The sequence below is a fragment of the Mytilus trossulus genome, chromosome 2, assembly GCF_036588685.1.
Source record: "Mytilus trossulus isolate FHL-02 chromosome 2, PNRI_Mtr1.1.1.hap1, whole genome shotgun sequence".
Classification (NCBI taxonomy): domain Eukaryota; kingdom Metazoa; phylum Mollusca; class Bivalvia; order Mytilida; family Mytilidae; genus Mytilus; species Mytilus trossulus.
Genome location: NC_086374.1, coordinates 81,887,161 through 81,904,247, shown reverse-complemented (window position 1 = coordinate 81,904,247; position 17,087 = coordinate 81,887,161). Strand labels below are relative to the sequence as shown.

The 17,087-nt window shown below is 32.2% G+C and overlaps 1 protein-coding gene across 2 annotated transcripts; it reads left to right on the top strand.

Annotated features, from left to right (window-relative positions):
- Positions 1 to 965: 965 nt before the first annotated feature.
- On the top strand, positions 966 to 15,623 carry LOC134708123 (tyrosinase-like protein 1). Of its 2 annotated transcripts, XM_063568429.1 has the most exons (5): positions 966 to 1,032; positions 5,258 to 5,683; positions 7,595 to 7,710; positions 13,083 to 14,498; positions 15,020 to 15,623. In XM_063568429.1, the coding sequence occupies exons 2-4, from the start codon at positions 5,258 to 5,260 to the stop codon at positions 14,470 to 14,472; spliced, it is 1,932 nt and encodes a 643-aa protein (XP_063424499.1). In that variant the 5' UTR covers positions 966 to 1,032; the 3' UTR covers positions 14,473 to 14,498; positions 15,020 to 15,623. The 2 variants fall into 2 exon arrangements, with proteins under 2 accessions (XP_063424499.1, XP_063424498.1); XM_063568428.1 differs by lacking the exon at positions 15,020 to 15,623 and having other exon boundaries at positions 13,083 to 14,584.
- Positions 15,624 to 17,087: the final 1,464 nt, after the last annotated feature.

The window sequence follows — 17,087 nt, the reverse complement described above, 5'->3', positions numbered from 1 at the left end:
GTGGTCTTTTTTCAAATGGTGTACACTTATTCAAATAAAACTAAATAACCTTTAACTTAAGGAATCTTGTTACATGTATGATATATGGTTTGATAATAACATATTTTTTTATTACAATTTATTAAAAAGATGTCATAAATTGCTGATTCATGATTTACCTTTATTCAAATTACGAGAACCAGATTCATCGCTTTACTTATCTCCCGTTTGATAAAAACACCTAGCGAAAGCTGGATGAAAAAGTGTTACGATATGCTTTTAATTAGATGATTGCTTCAATGCCGTAAAATCACTGTCATTAACGACTGTAAAACGTTGCGATTTGTGAACACATATTCATTTTAAGCTTTTATTATCAGGATTTAAGTTGTATCCAAAGTCACCAAATAAAGATGTCAGAATAAAGGTCAAAAGGTTGACAGCAATAAAAGAATTATGTTGACCGTCACAAATGGTTTCTTATAACATATTCTGTATTTTGTTTATGTCTAAGTACAATGTCCTTTCATGATACATTTGATGTTTATTTCGACACAATGACCTTGGAAATATTTAAGTAAAGACACTAGTTCTGATATTTCAGAAACATATGTCAAGATCAAGTATTCGATAACCCATGCTGGATACAAGGGGAATTATCAGTTAAATTATAAATTATTTGCTGCTAAAGATTTAAATCCACGTACCAATTGGTGATGTTTTAGTTAAATGATCATCGTTTGTCTGTAATAATTACTATTCTTTCTAAAATTCTATTTAAGTATGAAAATTGATCTTTAGATAAAAGATTAAGATTCATTTGCTAATTCATAGTATTTATAGAAAGAAGAAATCTCATGCTTATTAACGTATCCCTTTAGTAATGATAAGTATTAACTGCTTCATGAATTTTATTTCCTTTAAAAGCTTGTAATTTTTATGAAGATGTATCATACTATATTATACAATTTAACTATTTTTTTCTGGGAACGTGTCTAACTGTCATTCAAATAAGGAAGGTACGAGCATTTAACTGGAGTAGCACATAAAAAAGTAAGCATTTATATTTCATTTAAATATGTAATTTTTACCTTTTAATAAATTGTTAAATACATATTATTATTAATATTCAAACATATTTAAAAAAAACTTTGCACATATTTAAAATTTACCTTAATCGAACAGAACAAAATCAATGTGACCATATATATATCATCTGATATCTCTGAAAAGTTATTATAATCATACTGAAAATCTAGTAAAATTATTTAAGAACTTGTAAAATTCAAAACAAATTCCAACGTCCCAAGCTGTTATTTTAAGTGTTGTCGTTTTTAGGTGTCTGTCATATTCGAATTTTGTTAATTGAATTTAGCATTAATCTGACTGTGAGTGTCTCATGTGCATTGCTTCACATTTTTGAGTCTGTTTGTTTAAGCGTAGACAATCTTTTGCTCTTATTAAAGGACGAAAGATTAACTATATTCATATTCATTTTCTCGTCTTTTTGTCTCTGGTGGATAATTAACTCATTGACAGTCATACCCCATGTTCATATGTCTTAAAAGCACAATGCTTTTGTTTAATTCATTATTTTGAACTTTGCCACACACGGGGAGATAACTCAAACAAAGTAGTTTCCATGGTAGAAAATGTTGAAGATTTATGTTTTTAAATATGTGCGAAAACATATCTAGTGACCCAATGTATCGCACACAATTGGATTTTTCATGCATAATCTATAAAAAATATGACAATTTTGCGCAACCTGTATCGTGAAAATGTCCGGTAACCCATACTCTATTTACAACACTGGGTCGATGATACTGCTGGTGGACGTTAGTCAGCACTTCTGTGTTGACCTGAATATCAATTAAGTGGTTATTTTTTTCATAAATTTCCTGTTTACAACAAATAGATTTTTTTGAAAAACTACTGATTTTCTTATCCAAATCACATGTTACCTTAGCCGTATTTGGCACAACTTTTTGGAACTTTGGAACCTCATGCTCTTCAACTTTGTACTTTTTTGACTATATAAATATAGGAAGATGTGGTGTGAGTGCCAATGAGACAACTCTCCATCCAATATAGCTATTTTTATATGAGCGTAACTGATGAATCTTATGTAGGCGAAACAAGCGTCTGACGTACTAAATTATAATCCTGGTACCTTTGATAACTATTTAATCATATTTTGGAAAAAAGCAGCATAAGGAAAGACAACAGTAGTACACCGCTGTAAAATCTTTGTTTTGACAAATTATTCAAAAATTCTATGGATTTTAATTAAGAGCCCAATTCACCTTAAATTCATCTGTTTACGTCATTTCTTGTTTGTCCCCTTGATATTGAAACATTGGTAAACAACTGGCATCATACTTTGACAGCTCTGAATACACAAATTGAAATTCAAAAGTATATCAAAACATGAATAATACGATATCGATAATTTAAAGTTTTATCTTTGGCTCAAATAAATTGAAGAATTTAATTTACTTTTTTAGTTACCAATCCAGGGTTTTCCTTGGGTCAAAAGTAAATCAACAAAAGTACCTTATCAAATGACAATATAAAAATCTCTAAAACACCAATTGAATGGATGACAACTGTCATATTTCTGACCTGATACAAGCACTTTGTTATGTAAAAAACTATGGATTAAACCTGGTTTGAAAGGTAGCTAAACATTAAACTTGCATGACAGTCGCATCAAATTCCATTATATTGACAACAATGTTTGAACAAAACAAAATAACATAATAGGTAACAATATCAAAAATAGGAGAACCACATTCAGCATTGTGTTATAATCTTAATCACTATGAAAACAAACAAATGTACAAACAAAGAAAAACAAAGAGGCATATAGACAAAGCACATAAGTAAATACGAAAGACAAGAATACAAAAAAATACCAGAGTGCAATAACACAATGACACAAGTATAAGCACATAGCCACGTAACATGGATATTGCCAAAAACTGACTTAACAGTAAAAGTAATAATTTACTAATAATATATTCTCAAATAAGAGAAAACTATAACACGTTATCAAGGTGATAAGTAGCGTCAGTACCTAGCATCTATACTTCAAGAACACCGTGTACTATTTGTGAAGTTGAAATAGATATATTTTTCAACAAGATCTTGTGATCTTCCAATTTTATTATTTTTAGAAAATAATTCTTCAGCGAAAACAGTATTTGTTTCCATATTTTCATATTTGAACTTATTTTTCTTTTTACCAATTTTTTTACCAATGTTAATTTGTAGTATCCTATAGTTTCATGAATATCTGTAATGTTTATAGCCTGTAATATTTAGTCCCTATGTACATTGATACAACATCTCTTTTTCATTACCAACATTCAAACAAAGTAACACAAACTTCGAATTATGATTTTTATTTACTGCCCAATTATATCTGTATCAAAAACTTCAGTACTTTAGATATTAATGCGTCAAGCAGTTTATCAGATACCATTGAATAAAAACGAAAAGTCTTTTTAATTCTTTTAAAGATAATTGAAAACAAAATGTCATTGTCCTTTTATCTTCAAAACTTAAGGTAAAGAGCGATTACTTGAAACAGGAGCGGTTTAACAATTGCACATCAATAAAGGTACCACTTCAAAATAATTATTTTTTGTATAATTTGTAAAACAACTGATGCAAGTCACATGTGAAGCCATTTATTGAACTAAAATAACACCAATTATTGATTCTAGTATGGCCGATAGCTATTAAATACTTGTACCGTTTACCAATCAGCTGATAATGAAGAGTTTATGTTTGAAAACCGATAAAGAAAAGTGCAGAAATGCAAGATTATTTTCCTTTTTTGTTTGCCATCATTTCTCTTATTGTCCCGAATGCGTTAATGATAGCGTAATCTCGCCTTTTCCCGAAGCATTCATTTTGGTTTTTGAATCTAGTTCACCTAGCATGTTGTAATATGAAAAATCTTAATTAAATATCCACGACTTTGGGGTACCTGTTGCTCAGTTTTCTGTCTACTGTTTTGTTGATGTGTTGTTTTCTATGTTTGCCATGACGTTGTCAGTTTCTTCCGACATGTTTGGTATATTATGCCTCTTTAGTATATCTGTACGTATTTAATAAGTACAATCAAATATTAGTATTAGATTCAGCATAAAAGCAAGTTCTGATTTTGATCGTATCTTTATGAAAGGAGATAACAGATATTTGGTAAATAATAAGTTAAGTAAACAAAAGCAAAAGTGTTTAAAAAAAAACGTCGAAAAGGGTACCAAAAGGAAATTTAAATTCATTTGGCGAAAATGAAGTCACAACGCCATGGCAAAACTGTAAAACGACTAAACGAAAACAGAAACAAAGCAGAGAACAAGTATCTAGTGAAAAGGCAAAGAATAAAAAAAAATGTGGAATTATAGCTTAATTCAAGCAAATTTACAGAATGCCTCGTTATTTATGTTTTTTTTTATTTAGTATATATCATGTTTTCGTTATGCATAAAATTATGGCAGTTTGTTCTAAAAGAGGGACAAAAGATACCAGAGGGACAGTCAAACTCATAAATTGAAAATAAACTGACAACGCCATGTATAAAAATGAAACAAGACAAATAGACAAGCAATAGAACACACGACACAACATAGAAAACTTAAGAATAAGTAACACGAACCCCACCAAAAAAACTAGGAATGATCTCAGGTGCTCCGGAAGGGTAAGCAGATCCTGATCCACATGTGGCAGTAAAGTATTTTAGCAAATATGCATACAAATATAGATATAGATGCAGAAAAAGAGGGGAGAAATATACCAGATTTGATTTAGTTCTGTAACACAAATAAACACAGCATATAAAATTAAAGACTAGGCAAGATAAACACGTTCAATGGTTGGATTATCTTAAGTGCTCCGGAAGGGTATTACAATGAAATATATTGATAGGGTATTAGTATATGAATTAGCAAAGCACAACGGAATGACATTATTAACTTTTACACCCCAACACATCCCCTTATTCAGGTATATTTATAAGTTTTTAACAACTTTTCATGATAAATTTAAGACAAAAATGTTGCCGATACAGGATTTCCGAAATTCAAAAGGTAAAACGCACAAGGAACAACACTTAAGATAAGAATAAACACTGAAATGACAAAATATTAAACTAGGGATCATTTTATTGATATAAAACACAAATTTAAAAACGTATGTATTCATAAAAATATAGTAGAGTAATGATTAAGGGTAGATGATATTAACAATGTCTTAATTTATTTCACAGATGTGCAAACTCTACGTTTATGTGGTGACTCTGTTTCTAACCTATGTTAGCTGCAGAACAACCAACAGCTTGTACGAGCAAGACTCGTCGTTTGCCTTCCCTAAAACGTTTGCAGAATGTACTGATATGATAGTCAATCCAAGCACTCCTAAGTATGTAGTACAAGCCGTACAGAGCAGGTGCTTAGATGGATTCATTTCAGTTGACCATACGCATAGATGGGCAAGGAACATGACAAGCGACGAACAGAACTATATCAAATCCGTGTTCAGGAAAGTCATACACGATGCTGCTCGGTTAAATAAGCACAGACACAAGAGGGACGTTGGATTATTTCCTAGGAGATTGAGACGTGAAGTAAGAGCTGCACCATACCAACACTGGCAAAATTATGCGAGGAATGTTAGACGGCTTAAGTATGAAACGGTGAGTAAAGGAAAACAAAATTACTGAAAAAACAATTATAAATCTATCACGATGTATGGTACCTGATCACCGGATGAGACTTGTCAATGTATTACAATAAGACCGTTACTTTTCCGTTTGAAGCGTAAGTGTTTCATAAGCTGTTAATACCTTGATATGCGGTTACCGGTTTTATCATTGTTGAAGGCCTAACGATGACGTATAATTGTATACTTCTTTATCATTAAGTCTCTTGTATAGCTTTATAATTGACAACCATGCCACGTACTCGTATATATATATAGGTATCCTCCATATATATTTTGAGTACGTATCGATGTTCAAGTGTACCTTTCCCTGATATTACTGGCCATTTACAGTTTTTTGTTATGATTTGTTTTATTTTCACATGACGTTTTCTGCCAATGAAATATAATGTTGTTGAATTTATACCTTTAAAGAACCTTTGAGAATAGTCAATGTTTATCAATCAATCCATAAAAGTTCTGCGGACGCCCACGGTTTTATTTCTGTTTCACAATTTACTGCTTTAAAACAAATACAATATGATATTGGGTTTTCGTCAATGAGACTATAATGATAAATCAGACAAACCGCAACTCGAAGTCAACAAATAGTCGTCAAAAAGATTTGTCCACACACTTAACCAAACCCTGAATTGTAAGGAACCTATTAAATGATTAAATACATTTCAAACCCAATCAGGTATCGGGCAAAAAAATCAAATTCACTAAATAACAAAGAACACTAAATATATAACACAAAATAGGCGTCCTTTAGTGTCTTATTCGTTGCAACTGTCATACTAGTGAAATGATTTGCTAGCTGAAAAAACCCGGTTTAATCCACCATTTTCTACAAGGAAACTTGTAATAAGTCAGATGTGACAATTGTTATCCATTTATTTGGTAGTTGTGAGCTTTTAGGTTTTTTGCACATGTTAAGAAATATACGTTATAAATTTTCCTTGGAAATAGGTATTTTTTTAAATCACTTTTTCTACCCTTTATGAGGAATTAACATCTCTCAGTTGATACACCAATCCAGAGAGTGTGCTACCGATTACGATTCCTCTTGATAGACGATCGATCCTCATGAGGAAGGTATTGAACTGCGGCTATCAATAATTCAAGATGAGGACAACCTCATGCAAGCTTATCGGACGCAAGTTGGTTAATCGTTCGTTTTGTTTGACTATTGATTTGTCTCATTTTCATTCACCACAATCACACCTTTTTATACTATTTATGACATTACCGAACTAGAATTATCGAATTTAAACTGATTATGAGCAAACGGATTGGTACAAGTTAGGGAGAGAATCTGCAACAGGCTATTGAGGTTGGGATTGCTCAGTCTTTTGTTTTCTATGTCGTGTTTGGTAGACTAGTATTTATCCTTTCAATCGTCTTTTGTCACTGCGGTTTTAGTTTTATTTCGATACTAAGGTTTAAATTGTCTCGACCAGCCCTGTTTCATTTAATACAGGATCTTGCAAAAAAAAAGGAGCCATTCTTAGTAAAAAAAACAATCAACAGAGTGATTGTTTTGGTTAACTGCTAATTGCAATTTTAAAGATTTGGGACACCTAATTGCTTGACACATTGTATAGACATCAGGGTATTGTTAAAATTGTAATTTGCCATCTAGGAGCTGTTTTATTAATTTGTTTTTTGGATTAATGTATCTTGTATTCCTTTCAAATATGTCAGTTTTGTATATACATATATGTATAATATTTACACATTTAATGTTTATTTGAACTGGATGAGTTGATGGTAACGTGTTAAAATTATACTATCAAATACTCTCATTGTCTTTTTCTTTAGGAACATGGACCTTTGTCGTTTCTTCATCAAAATGAACCTTTTAATTTAGACAGTTCAGCATAGCATTGTTCTTATTTTGCAGATAACCCATAATGGAAGAAGTAAATATGATGTCCTTGCAGACATTCATTCAATAGCGGTAATGAACGCCCATGATGGACCAAACTTTCTACCGTGGCACAGATTATACTTGATATTGTAAGTTCAATAAATCATTTGTAAGTAAGAAGAGAAAGATTTGAGTGTATATATAGACCGTTTACATTAATAAGTTAAGATGGTTTATCTTAATAGATTAGATAAGTAACAACTTGTCTCAGGTGTTTATCAATTTATCACCAAAGGGATACTTATGTATAGTATCTCCCACATGTATTGCTTTAATTATTTTATATAGATAGATGTTGTCCACCTTGACAGTTATGTCAACTCTTTATATAACTATTTGTATTTTTTAAATATGTTGGCCTATATCATTACTGAACAGCCAGTAGGCGCGTCTGGTGCTAAAATGATACTGTGAATTTAAATTCTTTCAAACAACTTTAAGGCAGCAGTATTTTACCGATATTAAAGTCTCCAAAATCATTCACAGAGAGACAAATCAAGTCAAACACACGAAGAACCGTAAGATATTCACGAATTCGTAAAAGATCGATAGCGGGGGGAGTCTATTGCGTAGGTCTATCCTCCTATACTTGGAACATCCACCATTCAAATCCCCACTGCTTCAACATGCAACGATGTGGGATAGAACATTGGTAATACAATTAGAATGTCAAATAGAGAATATGTTGAAGATACAACAACCAGTCCAAAGAGTGGATAGAAGCCGGAAGCCCCCAATGGGTCTTCAATGCAGCAAGAAAATCCAGCAACGGCTTTTTGGCCCTTAAATAAAATGTGTACTAGCTCAGTGAAAATGGACGTCATACTTAACTTCAAAAAATATAAATGATCTGCAATTAAAATAACTGATCGAATGACTCTACAGGTGTCAAAAAATCCCAGACACCCCCAAAAACCTTAATCGCTGTTGAGTTGAGAGAAAGATTCTTCAGGTCGAACAATTTCTTTAAATTTGTTTAGCATCCATTTCAATCGTCTTTCTCGTGTCTCTGCATGAACACTTTTTATGTAAGAAGAAAGCATTGTTAACGAAGTCCGTATGTAAATGCATCGCGGCTAATTTGTGAAAGAAGAATGTTGGTAAAGATGATTGATCTATGAAATGATTAATGATCTTTTCTTCTAAATTTAAATTATCATAAGCCATACTAAATATATGAATATGTCATGATAGTTTATGTGTAATTATCAAATCAATTATGATTATCTTTTAACAAAATTAAGGTGTCTGAGGGTAATTTGTATTTGGGTGGTTTAAATATGTGAATCAGTCACTGTTTTCATTGTTCCAATTTACATCTTTGTTCTTTGCTTCAAAATGTTCTTATACCACTAGACAATCATATGCTAAATGTTTTGTTTTCTATGTTTGTTTGGTCTACTTTTGCTTGTCTGTTAATGTTTTTCCTTTTTTGTGTTTAGAGATGACGTTTTCAGTTTCTTTGCGACTTCTGAGTTTGAATGTCCCATTGGTATTTTTCGCCAATTTTATTATCAAACCTGTAAAATAAGATTATCTATCTATTGCCGAGATCTCGACCAGTGCATACAAACATAAGGTATAATCAAAAACCAATTCTTTGAAAACAATTGAAGGTCTTTCCACCTCGATAATAAGAATGAAATTAAAAAAAAAAGATGTTATAAAATGTCACTCCTCGTTGATGTAATTTGGTACCTCAAACTGATATAAAAAAATAAGATTAAAAGGTATATGCAGAAGACTTAATTGTTTTATAATGAACAAGAAAGGATTTAAAGCAAAGTTGACCTCTGACCTTGTGACCTGAATTTCAAGGTCATAGGTCAGTGAACTCAAATTAAAAGACCTCAGGTCAATCACTTGTATGGTTGTGAAGAAATACCGACTTCAAATACAAAAGGGGAGAAAACTCCTATAAGAGATGACCAAAACACTTCGACTTAAATGGGTTGAAGTTGCTCACTACTGTACACAGTAATTTGGCAAACACATCATATAATTAATTGTTACAGTTTCTTTTGAATAAAGATTACAAGCAAAATCCAAAATTTGGAATATGACCTTGACATTCAACCTTGACCTCAAATTCAAGGTCATTGGTCAGTGAACTCAAATCGGAAGGCCTGATGTCAATCACTTATGTATGGTTGTGGAGAAATAATGATTTCAAATACATAAGGGGAGAAAACTCCTATAAGGGTTAACCAAAAAACTTCGACTGAAATAAGTTGAAGTTGCGCCCTATTGGTAAACACATCATATCATTAACTGTAACAGTTTCTTTTGAAAAACGATACCAAGCAGAATTCAAAATTTATAACATGACCTTGACCTTTGACCTTGACCTCAATTTCCTTCAAATGGATCAAGGACTTCATATCAAAAGACTGTATTTGTCGTTTTTAACATGTTTAACCCCGCCATATTATTTATGTATGTGCCTGTCCCAAGTCAGGAGCCTGTAATTCAGTGGTTGTCGTTTGTTTATGTGTTACATATTTGTTTTTCGTTTATTTTTTTACATAAATAAGGCCGTTTGTTTTCTCGCTTGAATTGTTTTACATTGTCTTATCGGGGCCTTTGATAGCTGACTAAATGCGGTATGGGCTTTGCTCATTGTTGAAGGCCGTACGATGACCTATAATTGTTAATGTTTGTGTCATTTTGGTCTTTTGTGAATAGTTGTCTCATTGGCAATCATACCACATCTTCTTTTTTATATGTAGGCCTCTACGACTTATACCGTATGAATGTATCCAACATATTGTCTATCTTAAATTTTCAAAGGGAAACAACTCCCATCAGATGTCTTCAGATCACTCCAGTCGAAATAAAACAAATCATTCTTAAGAGTAGACGAACAATTTGTTGAAAAAAGGTTGTAAAAATCTTTTACGGTTTTAGTCTTATGTAGACGAAACGCGCGTCTGGCGTATCAAATTATAATCCTGGTACCTTTGATAACTAATTAGAGATATAGCGATAACAAGAAAAAGGGGACGCCGGGAGATAACTCCTATAAGAATAAGTGTTTGGTCACACAGAGTGAGTTTTGAATCCCCCATTACTGTACAACATCATTGGCCAAACATCCATTCGATATGTTGTAAAACAAAAAAAGCATCTCAGACGGCAGAAGAAGAAAAGAAAAATCAGAAGAAAAGCAAAAGGTCTTTCAACGAAAAGTGAACAGACCTAATTAAACAAATCCCGTCGGAATAAAACGTGAATCACATTCCATTTTTCTAGCAGGGATAGTTTCATTTTGTATGTACGTATTGGACGCTTTGAAACCTTTTATTGATAATTCGAAAGTAGCCGGTTGCAAACCAAATTTCTGTCAACATTTAGATCATCTTTTTCTCTCCATTTGCAGTCAAAATATTCCGTCTTCATCTCGTGCAACCAAATAATTTATTTTTAATTGGTAATCGTTATTTAACTAGCAGTCAATCTATCAATCAACCAATCAATCAATAAATCATAGATTTTTTTTTTATCGCAAATAATATACAACTGCTCTAACTATGGCATGCTATTAAGTTTCCTATTGCAATATATGATTACCTGGTTGCTACGAAAAATCAGGACTCTTACATTGGAGAAATTCTATGATTAAGTTTATAAACAATTCAACAGCAAAGACCATGTTCAATTCACATTTTGAATGAGTGTAATTAAGTTTAGAAGGACTACTTTTTCTCTATAAAATTTCTGTAAAAATGTAGATTTTTTATTGTTTGTCTTTTCTTTTAAATTAATTGTAGGTGGTTCAAACATACAATAGTTTTTAAAATTTCCATTACTTTTTGACTCATATTTTGAATATATAGAAGTACACGAACAATATACCCTTCTATGCTGAAAGATCAGTAATATGTATTAAACCTGATATAATAAATATCATTTAATTATCGTAGCTGTATATTGACGCTGAAGAATTTTAAATGAATATACTAGCAATAAATAACTGAAAACAAATAAATATTCTCCCTGAAAAAAATGCAGGAATTAAGAATGTACAAACTCGAATATAATAAACCGGCCTACAAATAGATGTAAATAAATACTGTGTCTGAAGAAAATCATTCTCACCCCCAAGAAATCAAATGCTCGCCCCATTATATTTTTAAGGGGATAATCAATCTCTATCTGCAAATTTGAAACAAATACAACAAAAGGACATTTATAGTTCATTTCATCAAAGTGAATGAGGTTACATTATGACATTTCATCATAATTTATCATAATCATATTGAATAAGCGTTTTATTTAACACATATAGGTTGTGTACTGTAAATATGATAATTTTTGCTATCATGAATATTTATTTATATAAAAAGACGTATTTACTATATAACATTTATAGTGAAAGGAAAACGCAATGTATATTATATTTGCATTATTTCAGAAATTTTCTGTGCCATCACTTGATATATTAGTGACTGACGTAATTAAGAGTTTCAAAATAATAAGTTTAAAAATAATCATTATACATGTAAAAGATTTATAAAAAGAAAACCGGAGGTCAGTGGGCAGATGTTTCTAAGGCATTCAAAAGGATACAACCAGAGGGTTCCGAAAATCTGACAGAAAATCCGAAACATGACAAGCGAACACCATTAAAGAAGAATATTATTTGACAAGAAATTGAGGAAATATACATTTTCATCTAGAAAAAAACAATCTATTGACTATTAAACTACCATCGGTCTAAAAAGAGAAATAAAATTTGAAATCATCCACCTATAATGATAGCTATTGGAATCTGCTCTGACATACATTTAATCGTGATTTATATAGTGCTTACATATACGTGTGTAATGAATAAAGGCAAGGGCAGTAAAAAAACAGCTGTGTATATTCATATAAAATTGAGAATGGAAATGGGGAATGTGTCAAAGAGACAATATCCCGACCAAAGAGAATATAACAGCCTTAGCTTAGGCCATTAATTGGTCTTTAATACAGCGAGAAAATCCGGAGGCGGATTTCAGCTTGACCCAAAATTAAGATATATTCAAGGTCATGAAATATCAAAAGCAAATCCATTTTTTTGGATTGTTTTCACATCAACGATCATCTTTTTTTCTTGAAATACTTTAGATTCATGATTTAGACTCTAAAATATAATTTGGCCTAGAGCAATGCTAAAGGAATTTTTATTCTCGAAATTCCCATCTTTAGTAATTAAACTGGTACCTTTAATATGCACACTAGCTGTCAACAAAACTTGTATTCTATATTGTTGATATCACAAATATATTATAAACTCAATTTCAATTAGAATATTCAGAATTAATTTGAAACAAAATATACGTTTCGAATTTCTTTGGTGATTCACCAACACAAAGTTGTTTAAGGAAACCATTCTGATTAATATCACGTGTTTCAAAATCGTTATGTTTTGTGATTAAAATTTTATTGAAATCTTAAAACCATGATGGTTTTTTTTCAGAATGGAATCTGCACTTGGCACACCAATTCCTTATTGGGATTCTACCATTGATTTTGAAATGGAGGATCCTGTACAATCCATTCTGTGGACCGCCAGATATTTTGGGAATGGTTATGGTATGGTGAGGACAGGTCCATTTGCTAATTTTGACACACCTCTTGGAAGACTGTTTCGAAACATTGGAAGTGATGGTGCGTTGTTTAACAAACCTGGAGTCAACATGCTTTTATCAAAATTTAGACTTCAACAAATTTCTGAACCAATGGCAGATATGCAAGCTTCAGTTGAGGGACAACATAACAGTGTACATATCTGGGTCGATGGTGTTATGAACAACTTGGAGTCTAGTCCCCATGACCCAGTATTTTTCTGTCATCATGCCTTTGTAGACTTTATATGGGAATTGTTTAGAAAACAACAAATCACTCGCGGTATCGATCCAGCTACTGATACTTTTGAACAACCAGCAAATGTAACGTTTCAAGAGATAACCGAGGTAGCGGTCGGCCTTAGAGGATATTATAACAATGATGGTTATTCAGATAAGATAGCAAACATGGTGAAGTACGATCCTCAACCACAGTGTCCAATATGTGCAGGTAGTCAAGATATGTATTGTGATGAAAGAAAAAGGGTATGTGTAAGCAGAAGAAGAGATCCAAGGGAGTTTGCTGGACAACCGGAAGAAGCTATGGATATGGCAATGAACAATGGAATGATGAACAACGAAATGATGAATAATGAAATGATGAACAACGAAATGATGAATAATGGAATGATGAACAACAAAATGAGAAACAACAACCAGAATACCAAACCATTTCCGTTCTACAACAGAGACATGCGTGTTCGTATGGATTCCGTTACCTTGAATTATAATAACATGATGTTGACAGGAAGTATGGACGAGAGATCTAAAATGATGACAATGATGGGAAATATGAACAGCCGAATGAATCGGCCACATATGATGACAAATGGGAACGTACAGTCAGATTCCTCTGGTACAATGAACATGCCAGCAATGATGAATGTTGATACAAGTTTGAGAATGGATCTTCCACAAATGATGAGAAATGGGGACCGACTATATGACGCTGACAGAATGAATGGGCCATCAATAATGCATGTTGATACAAATGTCATGTCTACCTCTTTCATACCAATGAATTTAAACAATCAACATGGAATCAATTCAAACATTAGGATGAACCAACTGGGTAACCGTTTTATATCACCAAATCATAATTACAGAATGCAAATGGGTCCCGGAGCAGTAATAGATCTAGGTCCTGGATTAACAGTCGTAGGTTCTGGTGCCAACATAAACTTCCCGCAGCCAAATGGATTTAGAGGTCACTTTCCAGGAATGAAGATTCCGACATATTGAAAAAAAGCAACCGTAAATATGAAAACGTACGTGTTTCAGTCAAAGAACGTATGATAAAAAAAAAAGGTTATGGTTTCATATTTTTGCTATTAAAGCAACAAACAAAAAAATCGATTTATAAATTCAGCTTATTTATGAAACGGAAAAAAATATTGAAAAAGGATGTTGTAATTATTGACATATTATTAAATGTCAGTAACGACGGTTAATATATTCGATTTCATCACATCTAATGACGTCCACAACAATTTTATCAATTGCATCCTTTAGTGACAGTTCTAAAAAGTGTGTTACTCTCATGTATATACTAAATTCGATTGTTAACTTAATCATCAATTACTTGTAGTATTTTCCTGATAAGGTCCTATTAGCTGTTATTGAACACTTGTCTGATTATTGGGGCGGTTATATACTACAAGTCATTGCACGCATTCATCATTTGTTAATATTTGTTCCCCCAAAATAGGTTAATGGATGACCAAAGCTGTACCAAAAATCAGACAGCGATTAATGCAAATAGTTTGCACCATGTTGTTTATATTTTCAGGACGTAAAAATATCGAAAAATAAAAGAAAACTTCAGAAATGCATAGCAGCTTCTTGTGTGTTGACTCTTACGTTTTGAACCTGAGAACTTTGTTGAAGGTTGTATAGTGAACTTTGTTTGTTAACTATGTCTTTTGGTTTCATGGAGCCAGGGAGAGTAGTCTCATTGGTAATCATTCATCTTCTTATTCTTAAAATTATTAAGTTATTTTTAAATGCCCTAAGATGACGCCAAGATTAAAATGAATTATGACACATTATCTATGAATAATAAATCAGAACTAACACTCCGTCTGAGGCAAAGCTATAATATGTCTCTTCAGGTAAAATACATATATAGTATGACAAACTTTCGTTCTACGATTCAAAATGATCCAAACTTTGTTTTTAATGCTCTGTTGTGTAAACGTTCATTGTTGCTTGTATTGCAATATGTTAATATAACATAATTAAATGAAAAAAAGCCACGTTTTATGAATCAAATGTATTTTCAACTGATATTGTCAATAAAAAAATCATAAATGTATGATATTCCTCTTTCATTTGACATTCACGCTGTACTCTTATAAATGTTAGTCCGTCAACGATTTTCCCTTCATTTCTTAATAAACGGTTTTACCAGTAAATAAAAATATTGTTTTCTTTTGAAACTTCAACAGCTTCATCTGATTAAACGTCTTTTTATACCGAAATTTGAAACTGAAAGAAATAACACTAATTCCTACTAAAAATTCACAGCAGATGATATAATCAAAATGTTGAACTTTTTTGCACCAGCCTGCTTTTTTTGTTGGGTTTTGTGAATTGGTATATCAGGTATTCTGATTGGAAATAAATATGCACCACTATACGGGTAGACTTATAAAGCAGAATGCAAAAAAGAACATTACCAAAGACAATCGGAAAAGGAAATGTAAAAAAAAATAAGACCATGAAATCCATGAAAAAACAATCATAAGAAAAAAAGCAGTCTTCAGAACACAATTAGAATATGAACACGGAGCAACAAGAAACTAACCACAAACCACGGATGATCTACGGTGTTCCAGATCCTGATTTAAAGTTGGCACTCGTCGTATTGTCCATTTAAGAACAAACATAGTTAAATGTTTAATTCAGTGTAGGTCACATTCGACGAAAATAAGACGATATTTTGATCACGACAATTAGAAAGCATCTATTGGCATTTGTGAAATAGAAATTTTATAACGGTCAAACAGCTCGTGATTGAGAGAGTACAATATTTGAAGGGGTGACGCCAACTTCACTTCTTCGTTTTAAGAAGAACCATCTATCAAAGAGGGTCAAAAGATAACAACACTACATTCCAACTCATAGATCAATCAAGAAGATCATGATATGAAGTCAAAGCCAGGGTCATTGTAAATAATGATAATCGTCTGATCTGTTATTTGACCGATTGTGATATTTTCAAATCACGTGACAGGTGATTCTAGTAAGGCTGTTCATTTAAACCCTAAATGTTGTAAAAAACAACTGATATATACCAGTTTGATTTAAGGCGACAGTAGTTTACCAATGTTCTAGTTAATTGATCACAAGTCGAGAGAAAAAAACTGCAGCCATTGCACAAATCCGAAAGGAGAAGGAAGGTGTGTGGAAAATTTCTCCTGCTATGCATGCAGACCAGCTAGGCGATTTCACATTACATATAAAAAAAAGATGTGGTATGATTACCAATGATACAACTCTCCACAAGAGATCAAACGACACAACTATAGGTCATTGTACGCATTTCAACAAAGAGCAAATCCCATACCACATATTCAGCCATGACAGGCCCGAAAATGAAAATGTAAAACAATTCAAACGAGAAGAATAACTGTCTAATTTCAGTTCAAAAAATGAACAAAACAAATATGTAACACATAAATAAACGACAACAATGGTATTACTGGTTCCTGACTTAGGACAGGCACATATATACAGAATGTGGCGGGTTTAAACATGATAGCGGGATACCAACCCTCCCCCTTACCTGGGACAGTGATGTAACAGTACAACATAAGAACAAAATATCAAAATCTGTCGAAAAAGACTTAACTTAT

Coding starts and splice junctions, on each gene's coding strand:
- LOC134708123 (XM_063568429.1), top strand. CDS start 5,258: ATGTGCAAACTCTACGTTTATGTGGTGACTCTGTTTCTAACCTATGTT. Junction 5,684..7,594: donor GACGGCTTAAGTATGAAACG/GTGAGTAAAGGA, acceptor CTTATTTTGCAG/ATAACCCATAATGGAAGAAG. Junction 7,711..13,082: donor CACAGATTATACTTGATATT/GTAAGTTCAATA, acceptor GTTTTTTTTCAG/AATGGAATCTGCACTTGGCA.